Source organism: Gobius niger (genome assembly GCF_951799975.1).
Source record: "Gobius niger genome assembly, chromosome: 9".
Lineage (NCBI taxonomy): Eukaryota > Metazoa > Chordata > Actinopteri > Gobiiformes > Gobiidae > Gobius > Gobius niger.
Genome location: NC_136860.1, coordinates 23,156,301 through 23,184,205, shown reverse-complemented (window position 1 = coordinate 23,184,205; position 27,905 = coordinate 23,156,301). Strand labels below are relative to the sequence as shown.

Below are 27,905 nucleotides of genomic sequence, written 5' to 3'. Positions count from 1 at the left end.
ATTTTTTTTCTTTCCTGGACACGTGACTCTCTGCCTGGGTAAAATAAAGTAACACAAATAACTGGAAACACACAAGGATTTTGAAATGGTACACAGTTTATATAAAATCAAGTGCAGCTGACAAACAGCCTTCAGCGTCTTACTGCATCAGGAACTGGTGTGACAATCATCAGAGACACGACAACAGCGATTGTCAGGACTGGTGCATGATGGGAAGTAGTCAGTCAGAGGTTCAGGCTGGGACTGGGGAGCATAGAAGCAGGAGAAGACTGTGCTTGTCAATACAATGGCGGTGAACCCAAAGCTGTTCACATTGTGTCTTCAGTGATGTCAATGTTTTCATACAAAGTTTCAGGTCAAGACTATATACAAAAGCATTTTCATGTGAGTACCTTATCGACCACCCTTACAACCACATACAAAACAATTTAGTACAAGCCAACATTATTCGCTATGTTCTAAATGAACAACACTCAACAATCCAGGCATTTAATTCATTTGGTAGTAGGCCTATTTATCAAGTAAAAAATAAACACAAATTTGACCTTTCAGATGGCAAAAAAGTAGCAAAGATCACCCTTTACGTTTAGGAAACAAGTGCATTACCCCTAAGGAAGCATTTGTTTTATTTAAGGAAGATTAATATCTTAATTGAAGGCAGTTTATAATTTTTCATGTTGTGGTATATGGCATTTGATGAACACAGACATCAAAATTTACAGTGATGCAAAATAGATACATTTGACTTTTTGGTCAAATTAAACCTATTTCATTTGAAACTACGACAATTAATTCAGCACCACAGCATGCCAAATGTGGTAAACTGCCTCTTTAAAAGGATATTTCAGGATTTTTGACATAGGGCCTAATTTCCTAGTTGTCCAGAGTGTTGTTGATTTCTGAAGATATTTATTTTTATATATCCAGAAATCAACAACACTCCAGATACCTAGGAAATGAGGCCCTATGTCAAAAATCCTGAAATATCCCTTTAAGGTGTCATTTGAAAATCTACTGTACAATATGCTTGGAAAAAAGAATGACAAGGCACTGGACATGATTGAGACAATGGCACATAGGTAGGTAGGTCGACCGTGGGGAAGGGATGAAGTGGTCAAGGCCCTGTGTTCCTGTACATTTAAGTGCTGGCAGTATTTGTACCATCAAGAGTTGAATAATAAATTACACAATTAATACAGGGCATCGTTAGTCGTTTGTGTCTTGGAAAATACGCATGATCGAACATTTGGAGCTGCCCAAACTGCAAAAACCCTGGCTACCATGGTCCATAGGAGTGTGCTGTATTAGTGGATTAAGTGCAAAAGGCCAATCACAGCTACAGAATAACTACATAATATTAATCTCACCGTCTTTTTACATTTGAATTTCTAATCTGATCTGTGCGTACCTTTTTATGTGAAGTACAAACCTGAAGCAAAGGCTACTCAAATCTTTGTCACAGCAAATATAGGCAAGTTTACTTTTAAATTATGAAAACCACAAAATGATTATCAGGGTTAAAGAGTAGGTCATAATTGCAAGGCTAGTACCAGAAGGCAGAGAACCAAGGAAAACATTTAATACTTTAGGCTATGGAGGGCAGTTTTTCTTTCTTCAAACAGAGGACTACTTTCTGTAACAAAATGGATGCAAACTAACAAAACCTTTTCTCAGTTGGCAGTCAAATATTTGGTGTGACAAAATGCAACATCAACAGTAAAAAAGATTGTAGTTCCCTATTATTCTACAAAATTACAGACAGATAAAAATGGCTTTAAGACAAATGAGTCTCTTTGAGGGAAGAGACTGGTACTGAGGTCGTTTTGGATCGAAGCACCCATGAGCAGAGGGGACATGGTGGGGATGAGCGTAAGCATGCAGACCTTGCTTTAGTTTGGGTCACTGTAGGTCAACAGCAGACAAACAGCAGCAGTGAGCCTGAAGAAAACAGGTGCAACTTCCACTGAAGAGGAGGAGGAGACACCAAGCAAAGTCAAAGCCCTCTGCCTCAAAAACACTGTGCCGCTCCTCAAAGGGAGAAATTTAAAAAGTCTAAAAGTGTGTGCTGAGGTAGCAGGGAGGAGGGTCAGAAAGTTTCCGAATCCTCTGAATCGTTCTCAGTGGTTCCTTCACTGGACGGTCCCGAGGGGTTCCTGGGGCTGCGCTGACCCCTGGGACCGGCACCAGCCGCGGTGACGTGGGGGACTTTAGTTCCGTGAATCTGGGGCAGCTGCTTCAGGAGGGCGCCAGGGGAGGGCGCTCCGGAGCTGCAAGGGGAGCAGAAAGGCATCATGGTAGCCAGAATGAGAGCCAGACAATCAGCCACCTCTCTGCTAGGAGCACAAGCCAGAGCAGGGGTCAAACCTGCGGCAGAGACAGAAGAGGCGGACAGGGGGGGTGGGACAAGGCGGTACAGACAAAGACATAGAGGAAGCGGGGTAGGGCAAAGCAAAAAACAGAAAGAGGAGGGACGGAGCAGCATTCAATTAGTTTCAGCTTTTTGGCAACAGAAATACTCACGTTGGGGCACACTGTGTACAGAGCGACCACAGCTCATGTCTACAAACAAGTGCATTCAGAATTAAACAAAAAGCAAGCAACAAAAAAAGCTACGTAGTTCAAGATTTCCACTGTGCAACTCTGGCAATTGGTGCTAAGTTAGTAACTATATTTCCATGTAGTTGAACACATTAAAAAGTAACACATGAATTGTGTTTATAGTTGGGATTTCCTTCAGTGGGAACCGTGACAATGTTTGTAATGCTTAAAAACAGATTCCATGCAGCAGTCACACATATGCATTTAACTAGTTTTGGTTTTGATTTGCCCTACCATTCTCATCCACTGTTTGGACATTTGCCCCTCTGGACAACAGCTCCTGGACAGCTTGCTTCAGACCACTCCGGGCAGCCAGATGGAGAGGACTGGGGCAAGAAAAAACGTAGCACAAAAGTCAATGTGTAAAATTGCCCGGTGAAAATGAGTGGATAGATAAAAGGTATTGAGCAATTGTTTTGCAATTTGAAATAAAAAAGACTCACGTTTGCAGTGCAGCGTTTGTTGCATTAATTAGTGCAGAATCAGAGAGCTTTTCAAGAATCAACATAACACAGTCTTCCTTTCCCTGCAACAATTACCATAAAGTACATTAGATAAAGGCATTAACATAACGGCCCAATTTTTTTTTGTGGTCCATTTCTATAATCCAGATTCTTCACAATAAAATGAAGGATAAATCACATTTTCATTCCACTACAAAATAGACTAAGTGCCTTTCAACAAAACAACTCATTGGACACTTACACTACTACAAGCTAGATGCAGCGCTGTGTTGCCATCTTTGTCAGTGAGACTAAGGTTCGCACTTGCACCGGTCAACAGCACCTCTGTAATAACATGGAAAAAAAAGAATTGAGTTAAAGATATTAAAACATTTAAACATAACTTTATCTATGTTTGAGATAAAGTTATATTTATCTCATAGATAAAGGCTCGGGTCTCTACACACCTAGAGCCCCGACCCTTCCCTTGTCCGCGGCCATCATCAGCGCTGTGCGTCCTGACTGATCTGCAGCGTCCACAGGTGCATCATGGGATAGAAGCAGCTGAACACAGTCAACGTGACCGGAGAAGGATGCAGCGTGAAGAGGGGTCCTGCACGCAGAGAACGGGAAAAGTTACAAATGTCCACAAAGTCAGCATAACAAGCTAATTTATCTCAAACTAGATCTGACCTGTCTTTAGCATCCTTACAGCCAGATATGTCTGACCCCATCGCCTCCAGCAGCAACGACGCGCAAGGCTCATGGTCATTGACTCTGTGTTACACGAGAAAGAGGCAACATGGAAATTGTCACACAGGAGTTTGAAAAGGGACAAAGTAATGTGCTCGTATGAGGGACTTACACAGCGCAGTGCAGTGGAGTAAAAGGGTTCCCATCGATGCATCGGCAGCCTTTCTGCTCCAGAAGAACCTCCACACACCCCTCGTGACCTGAGAAAAGACAAATTGACAACTCTATTTGTCTGAGGTAAACAGAATGCCAGATTTAAAAAAATGAGCTGTGTGATTTCTGCTCTGCTCCAGCTGCTATGGGCCGATGGCAAGTTAAAACTGACAAAAGGTTCCGTTAAGTATAAGTAATGGGATTTAGTTGATTTTAACCTGTTATAGAGCCGACTACAATTCTCTCTTTAAACATCAGATCGCACAGAAATATTACATTTACTCTGGAATTTCTTGTGTAATGCTTTTCTGCCATTCATTATCAAATTATTTTTTCCATACACAATGAAGGCTTATTTTTTTGCTATGTTTCTCTATGGAGCTCTCAACAGTTTGGACCCGGAAATAGCTCATTATTTCTTACTATACTTAAAGGCACACCGCGTAGAATTGTACTTATTTCATGATAGATCATTTCATCATTGGAAAAAGACCTTAGAAATGTACAAACATGTGTTTTTGCTGCGAGCGGCTCAGCTCTCCTCAGACATGACTGTAACTTTATCGGGAGTGGGTACGTCTCCAACTCGTCTCCATGGAGAAGTGACTAAAGTCAGTAGAATTTGAGATTAAAATACGTTAGGTCCTCATCCAAATCCATTCTTTGATTATTCCCTGCAGTAATAGTATTTTTCTGTGTCCCAGTGTCCCTTTAACAAACGTATTCCATGGTACACCTCAAAACCTCTCCTCCAAGCTGCACTCACCGTAGTAGCAGGCCCAGTGCAGCGGTGTGTACCCGTGAAGGTCTCTCAGAGGGGGCAGGGTGGAGGGCTCTGAGCAGGCAATACACAGCAGCTCACTCAGCCAGGAGGCGTGTCCCCGGGCGGCGGCCAGGTGGATGGCAGAGCGACCTTTAGAGTCCCCGATGAGGACAGAGGCTTCCTGCTCCAAAAGACACTGGATGCACTCCTCCTGACCACACAGCAGCTGATGCAGAGGAAACCACAGAAGAGGTTAAGAACTGATCCAAATATCCACTATCGATCAAGGTCATGAGTTAAACCCTTGCCCAATAACGGTATACATATTGATCTTATAAAAAGATTCTGAAACTTTATTTACCCCTAGATGAAGAGCTGTGAGGCCGTGGTTGTCGGACAAGTTCACATTCGCTTCTCTCTCCAACAATAACGACACCACATCGACATGGCCTCCTGCTACGGCCAACATCAGAGAAGTCCTGTAAGAGTTCAAACAGAGTTACAAAAACAAACTATTCAACCCCCCCAAAAAAGGCACAAAAGAATATGAAAACAAACCAACTCTATAACTTACTGTCCCTGAGAGTCTGGCGCATCCACCAGGTCTGCACTGTCTGATTCATCCAGCAGGAGGCGCACACATGTCGTATGGCCATTCATTACTGAAGAGGTGAAGAAACAAAATGTCACAGATTATTAATAGTAAGTTAGGCGACACACAGACCCAGAGAGAACAGAGTGTGAATGATTTATACAAATGCTCTTGAGCAAGCAGTGTGTGAAAACATGTGTCTATGGATGTGAAAACGATTATACCTTGTAAAGGCCACAAATTATATTTGTTCGAAACAGATTGTTGGTCAGATTTTGATAAAAAGCCTAGTCACAATTTCTACCACTGTGCTCAAACTCACTCTCCATGTAATGCCCCACTGCGTGTACCTGCAAAGTGGACCGGGGTGCGTCTGTAGTGAGTGTCGGTGGTGCGCGGCGACGCCCCCTGGCTAAGGAGGGTGTGAACGCAGTCCGTGTGGCCCCTGAGTGCAGCCAGAGCCAGTGAGGTCCTGCCAGCCTCATCCCCTTGGTCCACGTCTCTCTGCCCCTGCAACAGGACCTCCAGCGCCTGAGCATGGCCGTGGTACGCCTGTAGACCGACATAGCAATAGCTTTGGTTAAGATAGGGCTGAAAAGATCACAGTTTGTCCTCCAAACTCCAAAGACGGTGCTGTTACCGCTACAGGACTGACAGACCTGATAATTAAAAAGCCCCATGTCAGTAATTGGGCGTGTGCTTTCAGCCCGAGGTTAAGGTGACAACATGACATTGTATAGAGTTTATAGTATGAAATTAAGGTCTAAGTCTTGGTACAATTGGCTTTTAACTGTGACTTTGCAGATGTTTGGACCTAAAGGTTGATATTGCAATAAATCACTGGGACACTCCACACATGAAACAAAAACAGGTACAAAGCTCGATGTCTTCTCTGTCAAAACAAATGAACTAAGGGAAATTACTTTTTCACAGTAGTGTTGAAAAATGGTCGCCTTTTTCAATCACACAGGCTTGATTGTCACAAGATTAGGGCAAGTTTTTGTGGACCCAAACTGTGGACTGTACAATAACGATAGACTCATTAGAAAAGGGTGAAAATAAAATTAAAAATACAGAAAGGAAAAAAAACTAGGACAATGCTGTGTATGTTAAGTAGTGCTGTTAATCGATTATTATTTTTTAATCGCAATTAATCATACTCGTGAAAATCGATTAATAGCGATACTTTTTTCTATAATAATTACAAACATTATTAATACTTGGCCTTCATAAAACACTCAAATTAAAAACACATTTCAATAACCAAATATTCACAGTTTCATATTTCTATGGGAAAAACCCTAAAGCTTTTAATGGGGATCTGAGACCAGTAGTTCTCACTCGCCCAAGGCTTTAACATTTCTGCACGCACTTCATAAGTCACATTTTATTGCTGTATATTGTGGACAGAAACTGCAAACTTTAAGTGTAGAGTTTAAGGACAAAGTTTAAGGACAAAATTAAAGTATTTTTTGTTGAAACAGCATAATTAGACAAGCCTCTGTGATGCATTAGTAGCTCTCTCACTTTTGTTACATAAAAGTACCTCGATGTGTCAAAAGGTTGGAGACCCCTGGCTTACAATATGTAGTTAATACAAGAGCTTTTTCTTTCAGGTCATGTGTGTGCTCAGATACAGGAGTGTGTTTGGTCAAAACAAATAATTTGAAGGGACTATACAGAGCTTAAAATGTTAAAATTATGTATTTTCCTCCCTAGACCTATTCACCACAACTACCTCTAAAATCCTGCACTGTCACTCAAAAAGGTGTTAATTCGGTCCGAAGTGCCGTCATGCACAAGCTTAATAAAGAAGCTGCAGTTACACATAAGACCTGAGGTGGCAGTATTGAGTATAAAACGACCAACCTGCATCTAGTCCCTTTAAATAATCACAAATCAATTAATCATTTTTTTGATTAATCGTGAGTTAAAGCTTTAATTTTGACAGCCCTAATGTTAAGACAAACACATGGAGGCCAGAATGACAAGTCTGTGTTCAATAATGACTTAGAGGGGCAAAAGCAAACATTTTAATGGAAGGTCCATTACAGCAAGAAACTTCCGGATCATGACCCCATTTCCTAATAGGCTTCCCGCAACTAACTAACTATAGTGATACTACATCCATGTTTTTCACGGTCTCTAGGCTAAACAGAAAATTCAGTTGCAGAGCTTACTTACAGCAAGGTGCAAGGGACTTCTAGCATTTGGAGATTCAGGATCATGGTGACTGTCATCTCTATCCAGCAACTGCGGGCCATAATTAGAGCAGAATTCATTAGAAAACCAAATGCAAGTAAAAAAAAAAAGATGTTGATGAGATGGTGTTGAAACTGACCAGCTTTAGACAGTGCCTGTGTCCATAGGCTGCAGCGTAGTGGACAGGACTGTAGCCCTGTTTGTCTTTGAGAGAGGCAGTGGCTCCGCTCTGCAGAAGAAACTCTAAACATCTGTAGCGAGAGAACAACGCTTAACAAACAACAGCAAAGAAATGCACACACGTTAAAATCAATGACTAGAATTTACATTATCGCTCAAGTCACTATCTACCTTTGCCTGTTAAAACCTTCCCTTTAACCTTTTCAGAGACCGTTTCCATGTAGCTGCTGTAACATTTGTGTTGCGTACCATTTATGATTTGTTAACATTAGTTCCTTGTTTTCAGATCGTTCTAAGCAGGGCGGCTTCTTTTGGGTGTGTGTGTTGTGACAGCAAACGTAACTGCCCAATAAACAATAGACATAATAGACATCCTCCTTACAAACTATGAACCAACCTCTGATTTTTGATGATTCATTATTGTATCTTCATAGACATAACTTATTTACACCATTTTTGGTCTTTTTATTCATTGTGTGCAGTGTATAATAAAAGCCAAAAATGTCACTATACGTTTAGTCAAATTAAGGTTTATTCTAGTTTTATTTGACAGAATATTGTGGTCGCTAATTAGCACCAGACTTGTTCCTAGGATGCTGAATTTGGATTGCTGTTTTTTAATATAGTTTTTACTGATTAATGAACATATCTGGAGATTAAGTTGTAATTCTACTCACCATTAACGACCCCCAACTCACCCCATGACCTACTTTGGAATACTACCGACCCTAGCTATCATGTAACTCTTCATGATACAAGCAGTATAGACTCACAGCGCAGCCTCTTTTTCTTTCTCTGCCTGCACGCCTTCACTTTCTGGCTCCAGAGCAACTCGACGCCTGCGAAGAGACACAGGGTGTAAGGGAAGATGAAAGCATTAACTCTTTCAAACAAAACCGCTTTTCACACTATGGCACTGTCTGCTGCCAACAAGTGAGGTAACCGCTGGATGCTGGAGGCCATACATACTGTTTCGAGCGTGAACTGACTGTGACCCCCGTTACCATAGAAACAGTGAGGTGTGGATCACAGAGTTCCTATATGCAGCGGGCACATGTATAATTCACTGCCGCATCATGGGAAAAGGTGCAAAGGATGTGTTTCGGTGGATTTAGTGAAAAAGGGGTCTTGTCTTTACCTTCTGTCCAGGTCTGAGGCAGCAGCGTAGTGAAGAGCAGAGCGCCCCCACTTGTCCGTGGCATTGATGGCAGTGCCACAGGCCACCAGAGTCTCCAGACACTGATAGTGACGACTAGCAGCTGCGTAATGGAGAGGGGTCCTGAGGAATGAAAAAATATAATGCAGACTTGCCACTCTTTGGGATTTTGTTGCCATGCTGTTGCTATGCTGTGACATCAATTGCATTCTCTGTAAAAGTCTAAACTAAACTAAAGTACTATGCATGCAACAGTCATGACCAGATTTAGTTCGGATTTCACCCAAAGTTCATCTCTGATTTGGGGTCAAAGTATGTGAAGTTCATGTATTACCACAATAACAGGGCTTTGTAGCTGATAAAATAGACTTTTCAGTTTATCACAAACTCACATTTTTTGTGATAGGAGGTCTCACTCAACCTTACCTTCCACAGTTATCCCTCCTGTTATGCTCCCCGCCACCGCTCAGGAGCAACTTCACACACTCCACATTACTGTGGAGAAAGAAGGGTCAAGTGAGAACAGGTTGCGAGTCTGTTTAAAAAAACGTTTTCAGCACTCACCCTCCAGCGGCGGCGGCGTGTAAACACGTTCTCCCCAGAGTGTCCGGAGTGTCTATCTGAAAGCCTGCGGACAGGACCGAGTCGTTACACAAAATGCTAAACCTCCGACCTGAGGAGGGCAGCACAGCGGGGGAGACGACAGGAGGCCACACAACACACAGCGAGAGAGATGAGACAGCAGAGGGTGGAAAGAGAGAGAGATAGAGAGAGAAGTTAGTGTGACATTGGACAGTAAAGGTCAGCTGACAGTGCACACAGCCAAAACTACACAATATACACAAGTAGAGGCACAAAGACTGTAGGCAACAGGACATGTGAGGACTCACAGAGAAAAGCAGCAAACCGATTTCATTAAAGGCCCTATACCTGATTGGTGGTTTTGTTTACAAACAATAATTAAAAGGGAGCGCATACATTTTAAATTGTTAGTTGTGTTCCAGACTCATTCCTGAATTTCCAAACGCAATTCTAACCCAGACTTTGCCATTTCAAGTTTTCAATAAATAAAAATGCTTTAATTAGATGTTCAGTACTTAAAGCTCTTTTCCACAAATGTCTGCTTTGGCAGCATACTGAAAAATGAAAGATAAAATAAGAAAATAATAATAAAAAAAATAAAGTCTGGAGCCTTTAAGTCGACGCTAATCTATCCAATACATTATCCAAAGCCAGACATGATAGCGTCGAGAAGGGGCACTTGGGTTAGAACCTATGTCAAAATACTGCACATTAGGAGATAGACAGTTTATGTGGATCTCTCTTGTTAACATTAGAGATCACTGAGGGACAAATGAGCAGACACACCTCATTCCTAAAAGGAGGAGTGTGCCTAACCTTGTTCCCAACAATAGCGTAAGTACAACACCACTATAAATACAGTAATTATTGCTACAGAGATATTTAATGGTGTGGTGTCTGTGGCATCGAACTATTCATATTTTTCTGCATATGAGGCCAATACAGCTGTTGGTTTTTTGGTAGGTGTTTTGCACCGCTACTTCAAAAGATAAAGGGTAAAACTAAATGCAAAACTACAGAGGTATTAAATAACCAGTTAATAGTTTCAGCATGTTTATGTGCTGAATCAGGACACACAGGCAACAGTAGTCAGCAGATGAACTTGTATACAAAACATTCAGTTGCACCTCGATGCCTCAAACCCCAAGGCTACACGCTCGAGTCTCTTTTAAAAGGTCCCACAAAACCGTCGCCAGATTTCGCAGAGTCTCACGTCTCTTAATGACCTTTTTTTCCCTAATATTCATTGTACAGTTATGGGAAGTTTTAGCTCGCACATTTGCTGTGAACTCTATACAAAAGCCAGTCTCCAGTGATCACAACATTTGAGTCCAGACGCTGCAGCTGCGGGCATGTGAAGGACTCCTTTGTTGCTGGTTACAACAGCGCAGTACCACATGAGCAGCACAGTTCCCCCGGCTCTACAGGCTCAGAGGGATCAGGCAAGTTTTCTTTAGATGCACGCAACTTGTGAGTGGATTATTAAGTGACATTAGTACTGTGTCAAAGCTCAGGACCAAAACAATGCCAAACTAATAATAATAAATTACTTGTCTTGAACAGAGTTAGTATTGTTTAGGTCTCGTTTTCATATAATTTGAAACTAAAATTTATGTACACATTTTTTTTGGAGTGTTAAGTAAAATATCACATAGAAGGTTTTTGAATATAGCATCGTGAAGTCCTGAGGTTGTCAGTGTACTCAGTCCTGACAATTTGCTGAATGTCATTCCCTGCTCTTCACCCTCTTTTACTCTGTGCTGTCCTATCCAATTAAGCCCCCAAAAATCCTGTAAAAAGTAGTAAGTATTTTCAGTCAGAGCCACACTTCCAGATGAAGCAGCATGCTGGAACGGCTATATCTATGCAGGCACAGATAGTTCACAACTTGGAGCTCTTTTTTTCCACCTCACGACGATCTCTGAAACGAGAAAAACTTGAGTATCATCTCAGCCGGAGCAGAGAGAGCCCGGTTGAATGAGAGTGTAATTACTCTGACTGAGGCCTTGTCTGTTTCTGGGACAGTGTGACTCGAATTTGGCCCGAGCTGAATGCATTTGCTGTTGGAGGAATTCACCACTGGGAACCAAAAACAACCCAGATCCATCCTCAGCGAGTATCAAGCCAGAGGGTGGTGTCAGAGGCACGAGCATAATGCTAATTCAAAACAGGTCTAACACAACATGCAGATGATTCTGAAAGTGCACCGTGAAATAGTCACTTCAACAGAGCTGCGGAAGTGCTAACAGTTTCTATACTGCCTTTAGTTACGTGTATAATCGCTCTAGACATGTCCTTGTTCAGAGCTGATAAAATGTTGATGTAGACATCTGGGTCACCTTTTTATAGCTCTATGGGGAATGCTTAGCCTCTTCAATCCACTTTTTCAATCCACATTTGCATCACTGTTTTTAAAATGTTTATTAAATTGTTTGTATTATTCATATATTTAGTATACGTTTATTCTATTTAGTAATATTACATATACTCAAAATAATATGACAAAAAAAAAGAAAAATAATATACCCTAACTACCACTTAACTCATGCCCCTAGAGGCCATAAGCGCCACTGCAGGTGTCATAGCATGTTGTGTTTTTTTAGTCATTAATTGTCCGTGAGAGTAAATACTACACAGACAGAAAAGACAAAGGGACAGAGGGATATTGTACATTGTGCCACAACTCAATTACACAATGGAGATTATTATTTTTCACTCAAACTTGGCTGTAAATACTATTGAAGAGGTGCTAGAACACCGTTAGCTTTGGCTGTTAGCTTCTTCTTCATGATTTCATTAGTGTGTATTGGGGCCTACGACCCGTAGGCAGTAAAGTTGTGTGGCGTGGTTTTCTGGCCAGAGACACCAGGGGGAGATGAAAGACCCCCCAACCATCCCATCAACACTTTTTACCCCCAGAGGGACTACGAAAAGGATTTATTAAGATAAACAAATTGCTTAGTACTGCTTTAAAATATATCATATTTAGCTTATAGTTTAGTTTAGATAGTTTACACCCACATGAGTTTCTTGTAACGCTTCTATTTTAAACCATCAAAGCCTAATTTAAAAAAAGCCAGGCCTCCTTGTACAGGCAGAACTAGCATCACATTTTTGTTTATTTGTGTCATTTGGTGAGGAGGTGGTGTGCCTTGACTCAAAAGTGGATGGGGGAGGAAAAAAAACCTCTGACTTATAGATGTAATGTATACAAACATCTTTCAGTTAATCTCATTCCTCCCTTTTCGATGGTACCTGAGGACAGTAGTTTCCTGCAGCAGTCGGAGTGTGCGTTCAAGGCGGCCAAATGGAGAGGGAACATGCCATGGATTCCTCGCCTTTAGAGAGCAAATACTTGAGGTTAATTTACCTACTACAATGGCATTTATATTGCATTTGTCAGGAGCTCAACCTCGTGCAGTCAGCTCCGCTGGTTATGAGCGTGTTGATCAGGAGTTCGTGTCCATATCGGGCCGCGATGTGGAGAGGAGTGTTGCCGTCTTTGTCCACGCTGTCAATCTCTCCACCTGCAATGAAGATGAAGATCAATCAGTACAAAAATGTCCCGAAGTCTTTGTCTTTCAAACAATCAAGTCTCACCACTTTGAATGAGGGTTTGAGAGCGAGTGAAGCGTCCGTGCACAGCCGTCATGTGAAGAGGGCTTTTCCCGTCTCGACTCTACAAAAGCAGCAAAAATGATACATATTTTGTCAAAAAAATACACATAAATAACTGCAAATTTCTAAGTAACTCCAGGCAGTATACATATTCTTTAATATCTGAAGCATCCAAAAATATTTAACAAGCCACGATACATCCACTTTTATACACATTAGAGAGAATGTAAAATATGACTTTTATTTCTGACTTCATTAAAATGGCATGCACTCTAGAAAAGCCAGGGCCAATATGTCATGAATGTAGAGAATTTAAAAAGAATGTCTCCAGTCTGTTCTGTAATATTGCTTTGGCATCGAGACATCGTTTCTTTTTGATGCTGCAGGCTCAGGGCCAAGGCGTGGCCATAAGGAGGAAGTTTAAAGCGGTTTCACTTCTTCATTTCATTTTTTGATGAATAAAACATCAGTATATATGCATACTTCCTGAACCCACAGTATACCTGGCATAAGTCTATTCTTTTCATTAAATATAAAGAACATTTATCATCATTATTAATTTTACCTGCACATTGACATCCGCCCCATTGTTGACGAGAAACTCCAGACAGAGCGCCCCGTGAGTGGAGGCTGCGGCGAAGTGCAGAGGAGTGAAGCCCTTGTTGTTGGGCTGGCTCACATTCGCCCCATAGTCGATGAGCTCACTGACCACTGCGTCCTGACCGTTAAAACAGGCCACATGGAGCGCGGTGTTCCCAAACGCGTTCGCCTCGTCTATCTGAGGACAGAAAACATTCGTTACAGTTATTTACTGTATTATTAAGATCAACAAGTGCTCTATGTGTACACTTAAAAACACTAAGGAACATGAGGCTGATGTACGACAAGCTAATATGCCACAAGAATCACATGCAATTCAGAACATGGAGACTAAACTAAAATAAAAGTGTCCAGTTTTTCCTCTTTTCATGAATACTCTTCATTTTATGCCGTACCTCTACAGCCAGGTTGAGAAGGTGCTTGACGACAGCGATCTGTCCACTGGAGGCCGCTGCGTGGAGTGGAGTGTAGCCCCTTTTGTCCTTGCAGCTGATCTCTGCCCCCTGGTTCACCAACAAACACACCACGTCCAAATGACCTGCACGAGATGAGAAAAACATTTATAAAAGACTGTAAAACCACCGTTTAATGAAAAACTACTAAAACGTAGCGTACTGTGCATGAGGTGAATATCAACAGTGACTCATTATCATAAACATACTAATTTATCCCTGCAAACTATACATCATATTGTTATGTGCTTATTCTGGTATTTCTGTTAAAGTCGTCACTACAGCTCTAATGAAATGGTTGTTATGTGATACAAAATATATTTAACTATCTTCTAAATATATACAGGGAGTCTTACCCATGAAAGCAGCCCAATGCAACGCTCTGCTGTCCTTCTTATCAAACGCGTTGATGTTTGCTCCTTTCGAAAGCAACAGGTTTACCATCTGAACGAGAAACATAGGATGTGAATTAGAGAAATGTTGCAGTGTTGCCCAATCTCATGCTATATTTGTACGGCTGCTACAGTATTTTGGATTGTCAGTGTGAAGGAGTATGTGGGTGATGTCCTTATGTAACTGTATTGTAAATATTCAGTATGTCATCATTTGGTCTATTTGTTGCATAAACACAAGAGAAAACACCAAGTCAGAAATAGAAAAGCTGTTCACTCAGTTTGGCTCCAAAACTCCTCTGCCTTTCCTTTTTGGTTTGGTGGATTTATGACGCAGCCTCGATGATAGCGCTACAGGTAAATGCACCCACGTGTTTGCTGAAACTAAGCTTTCCATTTGAAATAGAACAGATGTTACATCAGGGCCTGTTGCTACTTTTCTTTAAGAAACTGAATACAATTTTTTTTCAGCTTAAAGTTACACTGTGAGGCAGTTAGTTCAAATAGACTATACTAGATACTAACTGTTGCAGATGGGGAAGACCTCTCAAAGACGCTCTGACTCAATTGTTAAGCAATTACAACTTTCATTCAGACTCACTTCAATTCCTTTTTCTCTTCTTTCTGCTAATAAACTGAGGACAGAGGATTAAGAAGTCGTCTAATATGTCCAAACACAAACATCATGGTGGCAAGATCTTAATATTCATGCTTGGACAAGTGGACATCACTAATGCAGCGATTCCAGTCAGGCGTCCTCGTGCACAGTACCTCTGTGTGACCATTGAGGGCAGCGTGGTGCAGTGCGGTGCGTCCTCCTCGGTCCGAAACGTTGACGCCGCTCAGTAACGGGATGATGACCTCCGCGCAGCGCAGGGCGTTGTTGGCAGCGGCGACGTGCAGCGGGGTTTGCCAGTTCTTGTCGCGAGCGTTCACATCAGCCGAATGCCGGATTAAAACGCGCACAGTCTCCTAGTGAGGGAGAAGATTAAACATGTTTAAAACGTGTATTTACTGTGAATATTATGCTTTACGTTGCGCTGTAAAAAATTAAAGATGAATAAACTTAACAACAGTCCATGCTCACAATGCCTTAAAAAAATACAATGTAAATGTGGTTGATGCAAAAAAAAAATTGTAATAAAGTGTCTAAAATAAACGGCGTAGTGTATACAAGGTATTATTATTCATTCATTTTAGACGACAGAGACACAATTAATAGTAATCAAATTGAAAATGCAATTCGAATAGTTACAAAAAGCAATTCTACAACTTAAATTTGCAAATCTTATATCATTCACATCACAATACTTAAACAACAACTGTGACAGTTAGTGAAATAGCATAGTTTTATTAAAAGCCTGAGCCTCATTTTTGTTCTTTGTGCCTTCCGCTGTGAGACTGCACTACTTAGAACTGTAGCGGCTTGATTTACATGCAGCATTTGGGTGTTGACACATTGCTTCCTGCTTGTCTTACAAACCGCAGCTATAATCCAGCATTAAAGCGGTCACACCTTTAGAAGGAAATAATCCTTTACGTACTTTACTGTTGCAAACTAAACCATAAAATGGCCGGAGACATTCAAGCTATGTTGAATAACCGGTTTTAAGGATAGGACAATCTGCTTGCACCAAGGAAACATCGACACTCGGTGAAAGGTGGGGGGAAGTGGAGGAAGAAAGGCCCGTGTTCAGAGTGTGGTGCACATTGAGCTCACCTCGCTCCGAGATGCCACAGCGCGGTGCAGAGGGGTGAGCCACATGTTGTCTTTGGCATTGACTCGCGCCCCTATGGAGGAGAGGAGGGGCCACAGCACCAAAATCATGACTCATAATTACAATAAAGAATAAATACATCCATGAACAAAGGTAAAGACCGTGTTTATTACCTGAGAGAATAAGGATCTCTGTGATTTCAGCATCTCCCAGAAAAGCAGCTGCATGGAGTGGTGTGCGTTTCTCTGTGTCCTGAAGATATAATCAACAAAATACATAACTAAATAAAAGAGAGAGACTCCCAATGTCTTTTTAAAGGTGTGCCAAGACGAAGAAGAAATGAAATGGCAAACATAATCTGATTGTGACCTCATCTATTAAGATAAAAAAAATTTTTTTAAATGCTTAGGAAGTTGTAAATTAATTACAGAGTTGACAAATAACAGTGTCAGACAGGTGGATTTAGCCACATTGATTGGGTTTTTAACATATAAAAAAAAGAATAATAATTGAACTGGCACACAACCTAAGGAGGAGTGGGCAGTCGGACAAGCTAAAATAAAAATGTGTGATGAAAGAGAGCAGGGAGCAGGTTTAGCTACATGATAATAGAATATAAAGCTACTAAGTGTAAAGAATACAGATACCATTTAAATTGAGCTCTATGAAAAAAGGGGAATATTTTTTTCCTATCCTGTCGCCCAACCCCAATTAGGATTGTGAAGAAATTATATGAAATTGAATTCAGGGCTTATTTTTTTGTGGTCCTATAGCACCATTAGGGCTACAGTGTAATAAAAAACAAACAATGCAGCAACAAATACACTAGTAAAACAATGACACTCTCTCTTTAATCCCCATTGAATACTTGTTTGCCTGCTTTCACATTGTAGCCGCATTATAAGACAAGTGCAGACTGAGCACCATGGATTAGGTTGTTATATTATTTTTTGGACAATGATCTGCAGAGTCCCAGAGCTGTCAGTGTCAACACAGCTATTGTTCGGGCCAATGAGCTCACGCACTCGAACAGTAAGTGTCTATAAGCAGTTCTCCAGTCCATGTGACTAGGGCCGAGGGCAGCCTCTCCAATAAACAGAATACAGCAGCAAACTGGGCGTCCTTTTCCGGTGGCCAGCCCTGAACACGAGATACTGAATGCAAAAAGAGGACATGCTGTTGCATCTCGCCATGTGATGAACAAATGCACAGAAAACACATGTCTGTCTGTGGCCACTGCTGGCACTTGACCGATTTGAAATTAGCTCTGGTTTGGACTGAAAAATCCATTTAAGACCTATTATGTGATATAATCACAAAACACTGTTCATTTTTAGTTTAAATTCTCGGATTATATTTTGACAAGCAAAATCCTTGTTGTGTCACTACGGTATGTGGATTATACAGCTAATTACAGTATCTTGGGTGGAAAGAGCAGTAACTAGATTTTTTTTTTGGCTGTTTCAATTAAAACAGAACAAGAAACTCATGCCCCTAGAGGCCATAAGCACCACTGCAGGTGTAGTAGCATGTCGCTTTTTGCTCATTAGGGAGAGAGGGATATTGTACATCCAATTACACAATGGAGAACATTTTTTTCACTGAAACTTGGTTGGAAATACTGCTAAAGTGGCGCTAGCCCACAATTAGCTTTGCCCGTTGGCCTGTTAGTTTCTTCTTCGTGATTCCATTAGTGTGTATTGGGTCTCCAGGTCGGAGCAGGGAAAGTTGCAAGTATGGTTCTCTGGCCAGAGACACCGGGGGGAGATGAGAGTCCCCCCAATCATCCCAGTAATACTTGTATTACCCCCAGAGGGACTACGAAAAGGATTTATGAAGGTAAACAAGTTACTTAGTACAGCTTTAAAAAACACCTCAGTGTAATGAAAATAGAGCTCAAAAGTCTCACCCGCTCTAATTCAGGAAGCAACAAAATTCCAAAAAGTTTTCCAATACACATTTGGAGAAAATAACAGTTTAAAAGAAGATTAATTTATGAATTAGAATATTTTACTGAAACTTCATCATCTGACAAATAGTAGTTAGTAGATCGTTAACACAACTGGTTTTGATTCTATGGGAAAAACATATGGAATTCTTACTTCCGGAAGTAGTGAGGGTTCTGACGATGGTGGGACAGTCGAGCTGCTGCATTAATAATGATCAAATCCTGGCATTCAACTCTCACTTCAGTAAAATGACTTTGTCTGTGAATGGACCGTGCATTAAGATTGTATCCTTTCAGTTTGTTTATTTGTCTATTTGGTCGGAACTGTGCATGTTTTTAGTGGTTAGGAAACCGCAGCACTGGAAGGAAACCGGAGAAGACACATGCAGAGGCACCGTCCAGCAAAGGGATCAAACCCAGGACTTTTTTTTTTTTACTGTGAAGCGCTTTAAAAAAAAAAAGCGTTGATATGATCTGTCTTTACCGGCGCATTGATGTCTTCAGACTTGTAAATGAGCATGCGGATCTCCTCTGGGTCTCCACTGAAGATGGCCTGGATGAGAGGAGGCTGTGGAGACACACAAATTCAGACATTTGTGAACAACAGAACTGATCTGTCTTTTCATCAGCTTCATGCACCAAATGATGATACAGTTCAATACGAGCGCTGTGTTACGCGTTCCAAAAAGGTGTCCAAAAGCCTGAACAAGGAGGACACAAACCATATGACCAGAGGGGCCAAGTCAGTGCTACACACCATCAGTTCCAGCATTAATGCGAGAAAGAAAATATGCCCTGAAAGTGGCCAGCTGAGGCATGACTCTTCCCACGGTGTATGGTGCTGTGTGCGGGGCAGCTGTTTGACTTTGAGCTGCGGTATGTTTACAGAAGGCCAGAGCGAGCTACTACAAGAATGTAACCTACTGTACACTCTCTCAAAATATTCCTCTGATTAGCAGCGACGAGGATATCTCCAGTTGTGCGCAAAAGTTCAAATAGAGCTTTGTAGATAACGATCTTCAAAATAAAATCCCAGCCCAAGGACACGTTTAACCAAGGGACTAAGGGTACTTCTGTGCGTGGAGGTCGGGCCCTTATTTTGAAGGCATAGTCACAGATATAATGTAAATACGGGCTGTGCATTCAGGGTCACAAAGACACACAGGCGCTGGGGGTTTGAATGGAGGAGACAGCGGACATGTCGAGCTAAATACAACAAATAACAGCTCAAAATAACAGTTTTGAGTAGGGCTGGGTACCGTTACATGTTTTTCGATACCGGTACTTTAACGACTTTTTTTGATACCTATACTAAAATATTTGTCATCTAGAACCATCAAACAGATGAATAATATTAATTTTTTCCTTTTCTTTCCATTTCATTTCTTTTGAAGCATATGTTTCAGGTGAAACAACCGAGAAACTTCCTTTAACAACAACAGGGCGTAAAAAACACATTACGAGTTTTCTAATTTCCCCCCCCATTTTTTTTCCACTTTTTTCCCAATTTTTTTTTTTTTTTTTACAATTTTGCCCCAAATTTTCCCACAATTTTTCTAAATTATTATTATCGTTTTCATTTTTCCCCAAATTTTCCACTTGTTTTTGTTTTTTCAACTCGTCTTTCATTTTTTTTCCTTTGAAATTTTGATGACCAACAGCACCAAAACTTGAATATTAAGATGTAATGTTTCTTTTCGGTACATGCTTTCGATACTTATATTTTTTCCATAACAGGCAGTAGTAACTAAACCTTTTTTTTTATACCAGACTAGTAGCGTTTAACGGTACCCAGCCGTAGTTTTGAGATGTATGCAATATCACCACAACAACAACAAAAATATTACAATTGGCACACGTGAGTCATCGAGCAAATGTACACTTGCCAAATATGTACATCACAAAATGCTCTTTATCGCAATATACAATTTATGATAATATATTAATACCACAAGGGGAAGGAAGGACAGGTAAATCTTATTTGTATTTCTCCAAAGGGCAGGGGTCTTCCGTCTAATAAATTTTTTTTTACTTAAAAATGGTGGTCGGGTTGTTGCCATGTTCCAAAACTCCAGACTGAAGACATGCAAATATCACATTTCTTTTAAGTCGTAGTTGTATTGAAGTTCTATTTTCTACATGCAAATATGTGATCGCTTTAATAGTGTACATGAAGTTCTACTCATAGTCATACACATGCTATAAAGCTCACACACAAGAACTAAAATGTCAGTCATAGAAGGGAAGTGATGCTAGTTTTAACAACACACTGCTCACAAACAGCCTGTCTCCCGGTTACTTCTTATTCTAATTATAAAAAAAACACTAAGAGCCTTTCGTCATGGATACAAACTCTCCAATATGTACAATATCATTAACAGTGAACATGTCTGAGCAGATGGAAGGAATGCATGCCACAGGTTATAAGGGTAATTATTCTAAATCCGCGAGATGACTTCCCTTGTCTCTCGGCCTCACTTCCTGTTGCACAGTCTCTTCTCAGAAACAGAGAGAGGAACTCCAGGGCAGCATTTCACTTCTGCTTAAACTCGTGCACAAGAGACCACTTCCTGCAGTGGTATGAGCCAGTTGTAACTTGTATCACAAAGTGCCTTGAGGTTTGGAGTTTGTTCCAATATCAACTAAAGCTTTCTTCAAATCAAGCTCTGGCAAATAAGGATAATTACCCTGTAAGTCCTGGCTAAAAATTATAACCCCCTTGGGCCTGGATTTAGGCAACATACAAAGTACATTAGTTTAGATGTTTAAGATGTTTGTTTGGCAATAGGTGGAATTTTATGTCTTGAATACAGTAAAAACTACAGAACGACACTTTTTGACATTATTTCAGCAAGATGGTAGTGGCTCCAACACCATTTTTGTACTTCTTCTTTTTCCAAAATCAGCGCTTTGGCCTCCTGAAATACTATCCTATTTTTTAACTTGAAAATGCTTTTCCGAGTAGCCTTTATTTTTGCCCTAATCTAAGAGGAGTGAGAAGGCAGTTTTTGTTTAGACAAATCTATCTGAAGTGTTTAGCTTCTATTTTAACATCCAGCAGGAAATGGATGGTATGTCCCAGTAGAGGATTTATATGAGGGGGACTTGTATGAAGTGTAAATACTGAGAGGAAACAGCCCAAATTTGGATAAGGGCTGTAAAACCTATTGCAAAAGGTCGCAATATACAGTGCCTCTCGAAAGTATTCATACACCTTGAACTTTTGCAACCCTAAACATAAAGATTTTATTTGGATTTTTTTACTGAACGTTCATACACAAGTAACAGACAACTGTGAAGTGAAAGCTAAATGATACATGATTCTGTTATTTTTCAAAAAATAGAAAACCGAAAAGAGGGGCGTGCATAAGTATTCATACTGCGTGAATGAATACTTTGTGGAACCCCTTTTTACTGCAATAACAGCAGCAAGCCTTTAGGGTTTGACTCTACAAGATTTGCACATGTAGAGAGTGACATTTTAGCCCATTCCTCTTTACAAAACAACTAAAGCTCTGTCACATTAGAAGGAGAGCGTTTGTGAACAGCAGTTTTCAGATTATTCCACAGATTTTCAATAGGATTTAGGTCAGGACTTTGACTGGGCCATTCTAACACATTAATATGTTTTTATTGAACCATTCCATTGTAGATTTAGCTTTGTGTTTAGGGTCATTGTCCTGCTGAAGGTGAATCTCCGCCCCAGCCTCAGTTCTCTTTCTGACTCCAGCAGGTTTTCCTCCAAAATGTCCCTGTATTTGGCTCCATTCATCTTCCCAACTATTCTTACAATCTCCCCAGTCCCCACTGAGGAAAAGCATCCCCACAGCATGATGCCCCCCCCGTATATCTGACACTGGGGATGGTGCACTCAGGACGATGAGCAGTGTTAGGTTTGCTCCATACATAACGTTTTGCATTTGGGCCAAAAAGTTCAATTTTTGTCTCATCTGACCAAAGCTCCTTCTTCCACATGGCAGCTGTGTCCTCCATATGACTTCTAGCAAACTTCAAACGGGATTTCTTATGGCCTCCTTTCAATATGGCTTTCTTCTTCCACTCGTCCATGAAGGCCAGATTTGTGTAGATACGACTTATAGTTGTCCCATGTCCAGATTCCCCCAGCTCAGCAGCAGGACTTCACAGCTCCTCCAGAGTTATCTTGGGGCACTTGGTTCTATATCTTACCAGTGCTCTCCTTGTTTGATCTAATATTTTAGGTGAACGACCACGTCTTGGTAAGTTCATAGTGGTGCTAAACTCTTTCCATTTCTGAATGATGGATTGAACAGTGCTCCGGGAGATGTTTGAATCTTGGGAAATCTTTGTGTAACTTAACGCTGCTTTAAACTTCTCCACAGCTTTATCCCTGACCTCTCTGGTGCTCCTTGACCTTCATGATGTTGTTTAGTGACCAATACACTCCGACCACAGCTCTGAGGGCCTAAAAGAACAGCCGAAATTATACTGAGAGTAGATTACACTCAGGTGGCCTCTATTTAATGGTTAGGCCAAGGTGTGTACATTTTGGAGTCATTAGGAATGTTATAAAAGCAATTTAATGCACTCAGAAAATGCTGTATGAATACTTATGCAAGCCCCACTTTTCACTTTTCTATTTTTTGAAAAATAACAGAATCATGTATCATTTTGCTTTCACTTCACAGTTGTCGGTTACTTGTGTGTGAACGTTCAGTAAAAAAAATCTAAATAAAATCTTTATGTTTAGGGTTGTAAACATGACAAAATGTGCAAAAGTTCAAGGTGTATGAATACTTTCGAGAGGCACTGTATATCCAGTCACTATAGGTCATGCAAATTTGGCCAACTCCGTACTTTCGACCTCTAAAAACATACGAGTGATTCTTGCATTCGTTTTGAAGCTCATAATTCCATCTTCACTGAAAGGTTACTTCTTATGGATGAGATTAAAATGTACACTGTGAGATTAATTTCAATTAAAAGAAAAATCCAAACTAATACTTCTCATTAAAAACTGCAATTAGATATTTTTCTTAAATCGTTCAAGCGTTCACCTCAGCTTGGATTCACCTTCACACCGTTACTTCTAATCAGTACAGAGCAGTGATAAGAAAGTCGTAGAGAGGCCGGTGTTTTGTCTAAATAATTTCCCAGCTGTAGAGCATGAGGGCTGCGCGACTGCCAACACTCTGCAACATATGGCCCTTTAGCTCTGCTCTTCTCCATTTCTACAACACACACTCACACACTATGAGCTGGCATTCGTGCCACGGCGCACTCTCCTGTTCTCCATGGGGTTCTGGAGAGTCTGGTGAGGGCATGAGAGAGGAAGCGAGGTTTACTGTGGGGTAGTATCATGACATCCTATCCATGGGTGAACAAATAAATAAAATAAAGTGTTGTGTGAAATTGGGTCCACTGCCACAGCAACAACAATTCTACATTTAATTCAATCCTTCCTATGTAAGTCCTCGAACAGGCATATTAAGTACACTTACATGCAAATTGTTGGATTACAGGCCTAAACGTAAACGTACAACTAAGGACAATGGCATTTGCACGTATTCACCTACAGCCAGCGCTATGCAAACAACTATTCATATCAGTGAAACCACTATGACGGCGGATATATTGTGAATGCAATGCAAAAACAAATGTATTTGGCAGGTTGCCATTTGAACCGAGTTGTGTGGTGCCCTTTAAACAAGTAGGTCATACAATTGTCAGAACAAGAGTGCGTCGTTTCCTGCAGAGGTCTTTATTTGTCTTTAATAGAATACCCGGACATTACCAAAAGAGTCCTTTTTAGGAATATGCGACTTGTCCCAAACAATTCACTATCCTGTTATTAGGATGTCAGTATGTCTGAGCAAGATCTGCCTCTGCTCATTCCCACTTAACAGTACTATGTTCTAGAAATTTAAGTCATCATTTTATATCGATAGCTATGGCTACACAATATATCGCCAAATTATTTTCATCATCACAATTAGCAGAAGCATTATATTGCAAGAAGGTACAACATCACTAGTAGTAGTTTCATCTGCTTGAGAATTTATTTCACCTACACATCATAAAACTAAAGTGTCTAGTAATTTAAATGATTGAAAAAGTCCTGTTTTAGTCCTAATCTTTCTCATTTAATTCTGATTTTGCCTTGATGTGTCACTGAAACAGACAAAATGTAAAGCAGACACATGTTGCCGTAAACCGTTTGAGACACCGGATAGGAGAATGTTGATTTAGGAGGAAGCACAAAGAGAAGCAGATTTCCTTTCAATCTTTCTCCATTCATAACCATCCTCCATCAGATTAGGCCCGTTTTCATTCTTCAGACATGCTGCGAGAGGCTAACCTGCGTTGTACAAGAAGACCGGCCCGCGTCATGCTATAAGAAAGAAACTCTTCATCTAGGTCTTCATTTCCTCTGATGCTGGCAGTGGCCTGGTCTGGACTGGCTGCTCTCCATCGCCTCAGGGTCAGGAGGCGGCTTGTGATGCCCTCAAACCAGTCAAGCTCTAAATCACAAACCACTACTGAGGACTGATGCTTGACACGACTGAAGAGCTTAGTTTCTGTACAGTATGTTGTTCTTTGGATGCCACTGGGATTGATATCAAAACTAGCCAATGCCAAGTGCTGGTAAATGTGTGTGTATGAAGCATAATTAATCACAATTCAATAAAAAATGCAATTTCATTGGTTTGTGAGTCTAAAGACTGCAATAATTCATCCCAGTGGTTCCTAAAGTGGGGTCCAGGGCCCCCAAAGCCTGTCGACAAAGCAAGTAGCTACACTGAAAAAACATATATTTTTTAAGGAAATGTATATTATATCAAATTTACTACTTCATATACAGTTATTGCTATTAGATGTCGATAAATGGGTATTTAACAAAATCAACATAATGCCGATATCTCCGCAACCAAAAGGGATAGACTGGCCACTTTTTGCATTGGAAGGAGCCCAATCAGAGCTTTACACTGAGCCCACAATCTCATAGACCTCAGGGGAGCAGAGAGACATCGCGGCGGAAATATGGTCACAAGTTTGTATACCTCGGATCCAGCTTTATATTTTCATGTCGTAGACTTTTGCTTATAACTTCAGAGCCATAAGAGATAAGAGACTTGATGTGATGAATAAATCAGCCCTCTGCCGTGATAGTACAACACTGACACATTTTACAGTTTGGAAGCATCATACACAGGAATATATATAAGACAAATATAAATATCGGCTGAGTTTATCACAATCGGCCAATTAAAATCCCCAAATCCATATTAGTCGACCTCTAATTGCTATGTTTTTACAAGTCTTTTCAATAGAGTGAATTATTGTCTGTCGAGTGTTCGGTTTTACATGGGGGACCCCTTACTCCAGACTTTGGGAATGGCTGATTTAGGCAATGTACAATACTTTGAAAACAACAAAAATAATCTGTCAGCATGGGGTCTTAAAGCCCTGCTAAACCTGCAGTTAAGACCTTTACAAACAGGTTCTGAAATTCCTAAGTGTTTTATTAGAATCTTGGTTTTAAAACAGAAATTGTAAATCGGATCATAATCATAATTTTTGTGAGAAAGGTCAAATAAATTCTGGCAAGTCACACTCACGAGCTGTGGTATTTGAGCTGTCTGCTTGGGCTTGCACCCATTGCATAAAACCAACAAAATACTAGTCGATAAAATATCTACTCTTAGGCCAGTTATTGTGATAATTTTCTCTGCATAAAACGCAGGTCAATATTTCCTTTAAAACCATCCAGGCTTTCGTTAAGAAACATTTGGTAATGACTATTGGGAACTCAAAGATGTTTGTAAAAGCCATGATCAGGGCTGTGGCGAGAGCGAGACAGGCAAGGACTCAAACTTCAATTTGTGTTTCGTTGCATGTAAATGTGCATGGGCAATTTCATTCTTCAATGCTATGGTCTTTTCAATCCTTGTGAAGCAGGAAGCTAACTCTTGAACTTGAACAATAATTTGCATGTCATGCTTTCACACAAAAAAAACTGTCCGAGCCATGGGACCGTGAGCTGAGGCATCAAGATTGCATCAAGCATCATCAGTGCGTTTTCTGCAACTAACAGGAAATCCCTGTAGCTTGGGGTTACGCAAAACACTGTGTAACAGTGCTAGATAATGCTGAATAATAATATGCTATGGAGTTGTTCAATTAGATTTGCAAATATATCACTTAATGTCCACACTTTTAATGTTTCTGTACAATCTCATCAAACTGATCAACATTGGGAAGTAAATAATGAATTGCCTCGGAAATATAACTTCATTTTGTATCAGTTTATCTGTGATTAAATGGTAATTACCATTCACCATTCACAATCACTTCAGTGACTCTCCTGGGCATACATAGAATACAAAGTATGTATGTCATTCAGCAGAACTGATCACATTCAGTTGCAATTGAAGCATTAGAGCTATATCACTAACACTTCGCATCATCTTCATCAGCAACTAGCCTATATGACTAAAATTAACCCTGTGTGGGCCTTTTGGATGGATGTGACCACATGACCTCAGATTAAAATAAATAAATAAAATAATAATAATACTAATAAAAAATAAAAAATAAAGAGTTCAAACACAGCTCTACTTAAGTAAGTCCCTTTTAGTGTTCGTGCAAGCCCCTGAGGATGCTTGGGGAAGATGATGCAGGAAATCTCTATAAAATAGGCTGCATTTTATCTTTACACCTACATCACGATTAAAGCTGATGCAACCACTTACTGAATGCAACAGTCCAGAGTCACAAACCAAAGATCATCTGAAACGAGGCTAGTATTAGCTAGTGGTTAATGTAGGATCAGCAGGGCCAGACGTATGCAGCTCTGTTTGGGTCTGCGCTACAGCATTAGCACTTAGCAGTGGAGTCTGTACCTGGTCTGCCAGTTTGAGCACAGCCATCTCTGGATCTGCTCTTCAGCTCATTCACATCCGTCCACCGCAACAGCACCGGCCGCAGCGGATACTGCTCGCCCCGGCCCCCCTGTATCCAGCCGCCCCGGGGTCTAGAGCTCTCAGCAGCAGACAGAGAGGGTGATGCAGGCCGGTGGTGCCACGGCCATCAGCTCCGCTCCACGGACGCTATCTGCGGCGACGGTGCAGCTGCTGCTGAGCTGCTCGGAGTCGCAGGGAGGAGAGGAGGCAGCTTAACCCAACCACGTAAACAATCCACATTTAAGGCCTCCTCTGCGTCCCTGAACCCACACACCGAGCCAACCGGTCCCCCAGCCTCATAAAGAAGCAAGCAGACTGCTCTCAGCTGGGCACAAATCACACAGGAAGTTAGGGCTAATGCTCTCCTCAGATGCAGAAGTGGAGAGGTCCTTCCACAGCATCAACAACAGCCAGCCTCTCTCTGCTGCTGCCATCTACTGGACAGAAAAGGCACTGCTGCTGCTGCAACCCCTAAAAATATTTCCCCAATGAAATATCATGGGGAAATATGGAGAGATCGAAATTATTTAATCTTTAATCTCTACTTAAAATATGACAATATTTCTCTATGTATTAATATTTTGTACAAATAATCACAATGTATTTGGATAAATTATGTGGTATTAGTATTAGATCAAAATTAAATGTCCATTTAGCATTTAAAAACTTTTGTGCAAGATTAAATCAGTTCTCAGTATTATCACAATAGAAGCGATCTTTTAAAGGCCGTTATCTGTATCTTTTATGTGTTCTCAGAAAGTTCCACCAGAACCACTAACCAAGCTTATTGTATGTTGTGCAAAAACAGTGGAC

The 27,905-nt window shown here is 40.8% G+C and overlaps 1 protein-coding gene across 4 annotated transcripts; it reads right to left on the bottom strand.

Annotated features, from left to right (window-relative positions):
- Nucleotides 1-18: 18 nt before the first annotated feature.
- On the bottom strand, nucleotides 19-27,494 carry ankrd44 (ankyrin repeat domain 44). Of its 4 annotated transcripts, none has more exons than XM_079563146.1 (28): nucleotides 27,033-27,494; nucleotides 18,635-18,718; nucleotides 16,376-16,454; nucleotides 16,205-16,275; nucleotides 15,256-15,456; nucleotides 14,449-14,536; nucleotides 14,036-14,178; nucleotides 13,606-13,818; nucleotides 13,023-13,101; nucleotides 12,835-12,949; nucleotides 12,678-12,760; nucleotides 9,405-9,513; nucleotides 9,267-9,335; nucleotides 8,823-8,963; nucleotides 8,458-8,523; nucleotides 7,644-7,755; nucleotides 7,487-7,555; nucleotides 5,653-5,854; nucleotides 5,285-5,372; nucleotides 5,072-5,189; nucleotides 4,714-4,936; nucleotides 3,907-3,994; nucleotides 3,735-3,818; nucleotides 3,509-3,654; nucleotides 3,304-3,386; nucleotides 3,042-3,124; nucleotides 2,833-2,924; nucleotides 19-2,364 (listed from the first exon to the last, which is right to left on the bottom strand). In XM_079563146.1, exons 1-28 carry the CDS (start codon nucleotides 27,057-27,059, stop codon nucleotides 2,087-2,089), a joined length of 3,234 nt encoding a protein of 1,077 aa, XP_079419272.1. In that variant the 5' UTR covers nucleotides 27,060-27,494; the 3' UTR covers nucleotides 19-2,086. The 4 variants fall into 4 exon arrangements, with proteins under 4 accessions (XP_079419272.1, XP_079419273.1, XP_079419275.1 ...); XM_079563147.1 differs by having other exon boundaries at nucleotides 9,405-9,468; XM_079563149.1 differs by having other exon boundaries at nucleotides 2,094-2,267.
- Nucleotides 27,495-27,905: the final 411 nt, after the last annotated feature.

Bases quoted from the DNA above. Each gene is read 5' to 3' on its own strand.
- ankrd44 (XM_079563146.1), bottom strand. From the start codon at position 27,059: ATGGCTGTGCTCAAACTGGCAGACCAG. The intron at 8,524-8,822 runs GTAAAGACAAGA...GTCTCTTCGCAG, and splicing joins GCCTCAGACCTGGACAGAAG to GCGTCGAGTTGCTCTGGAGC. The intron at 7,556-7,643 runs GTCAGTTTCAAC...TATGGCCCGCAG, and splicing joins ACAGGCACTGTCTAAAGCTG to TTGCTGGATAGAGATGACAG.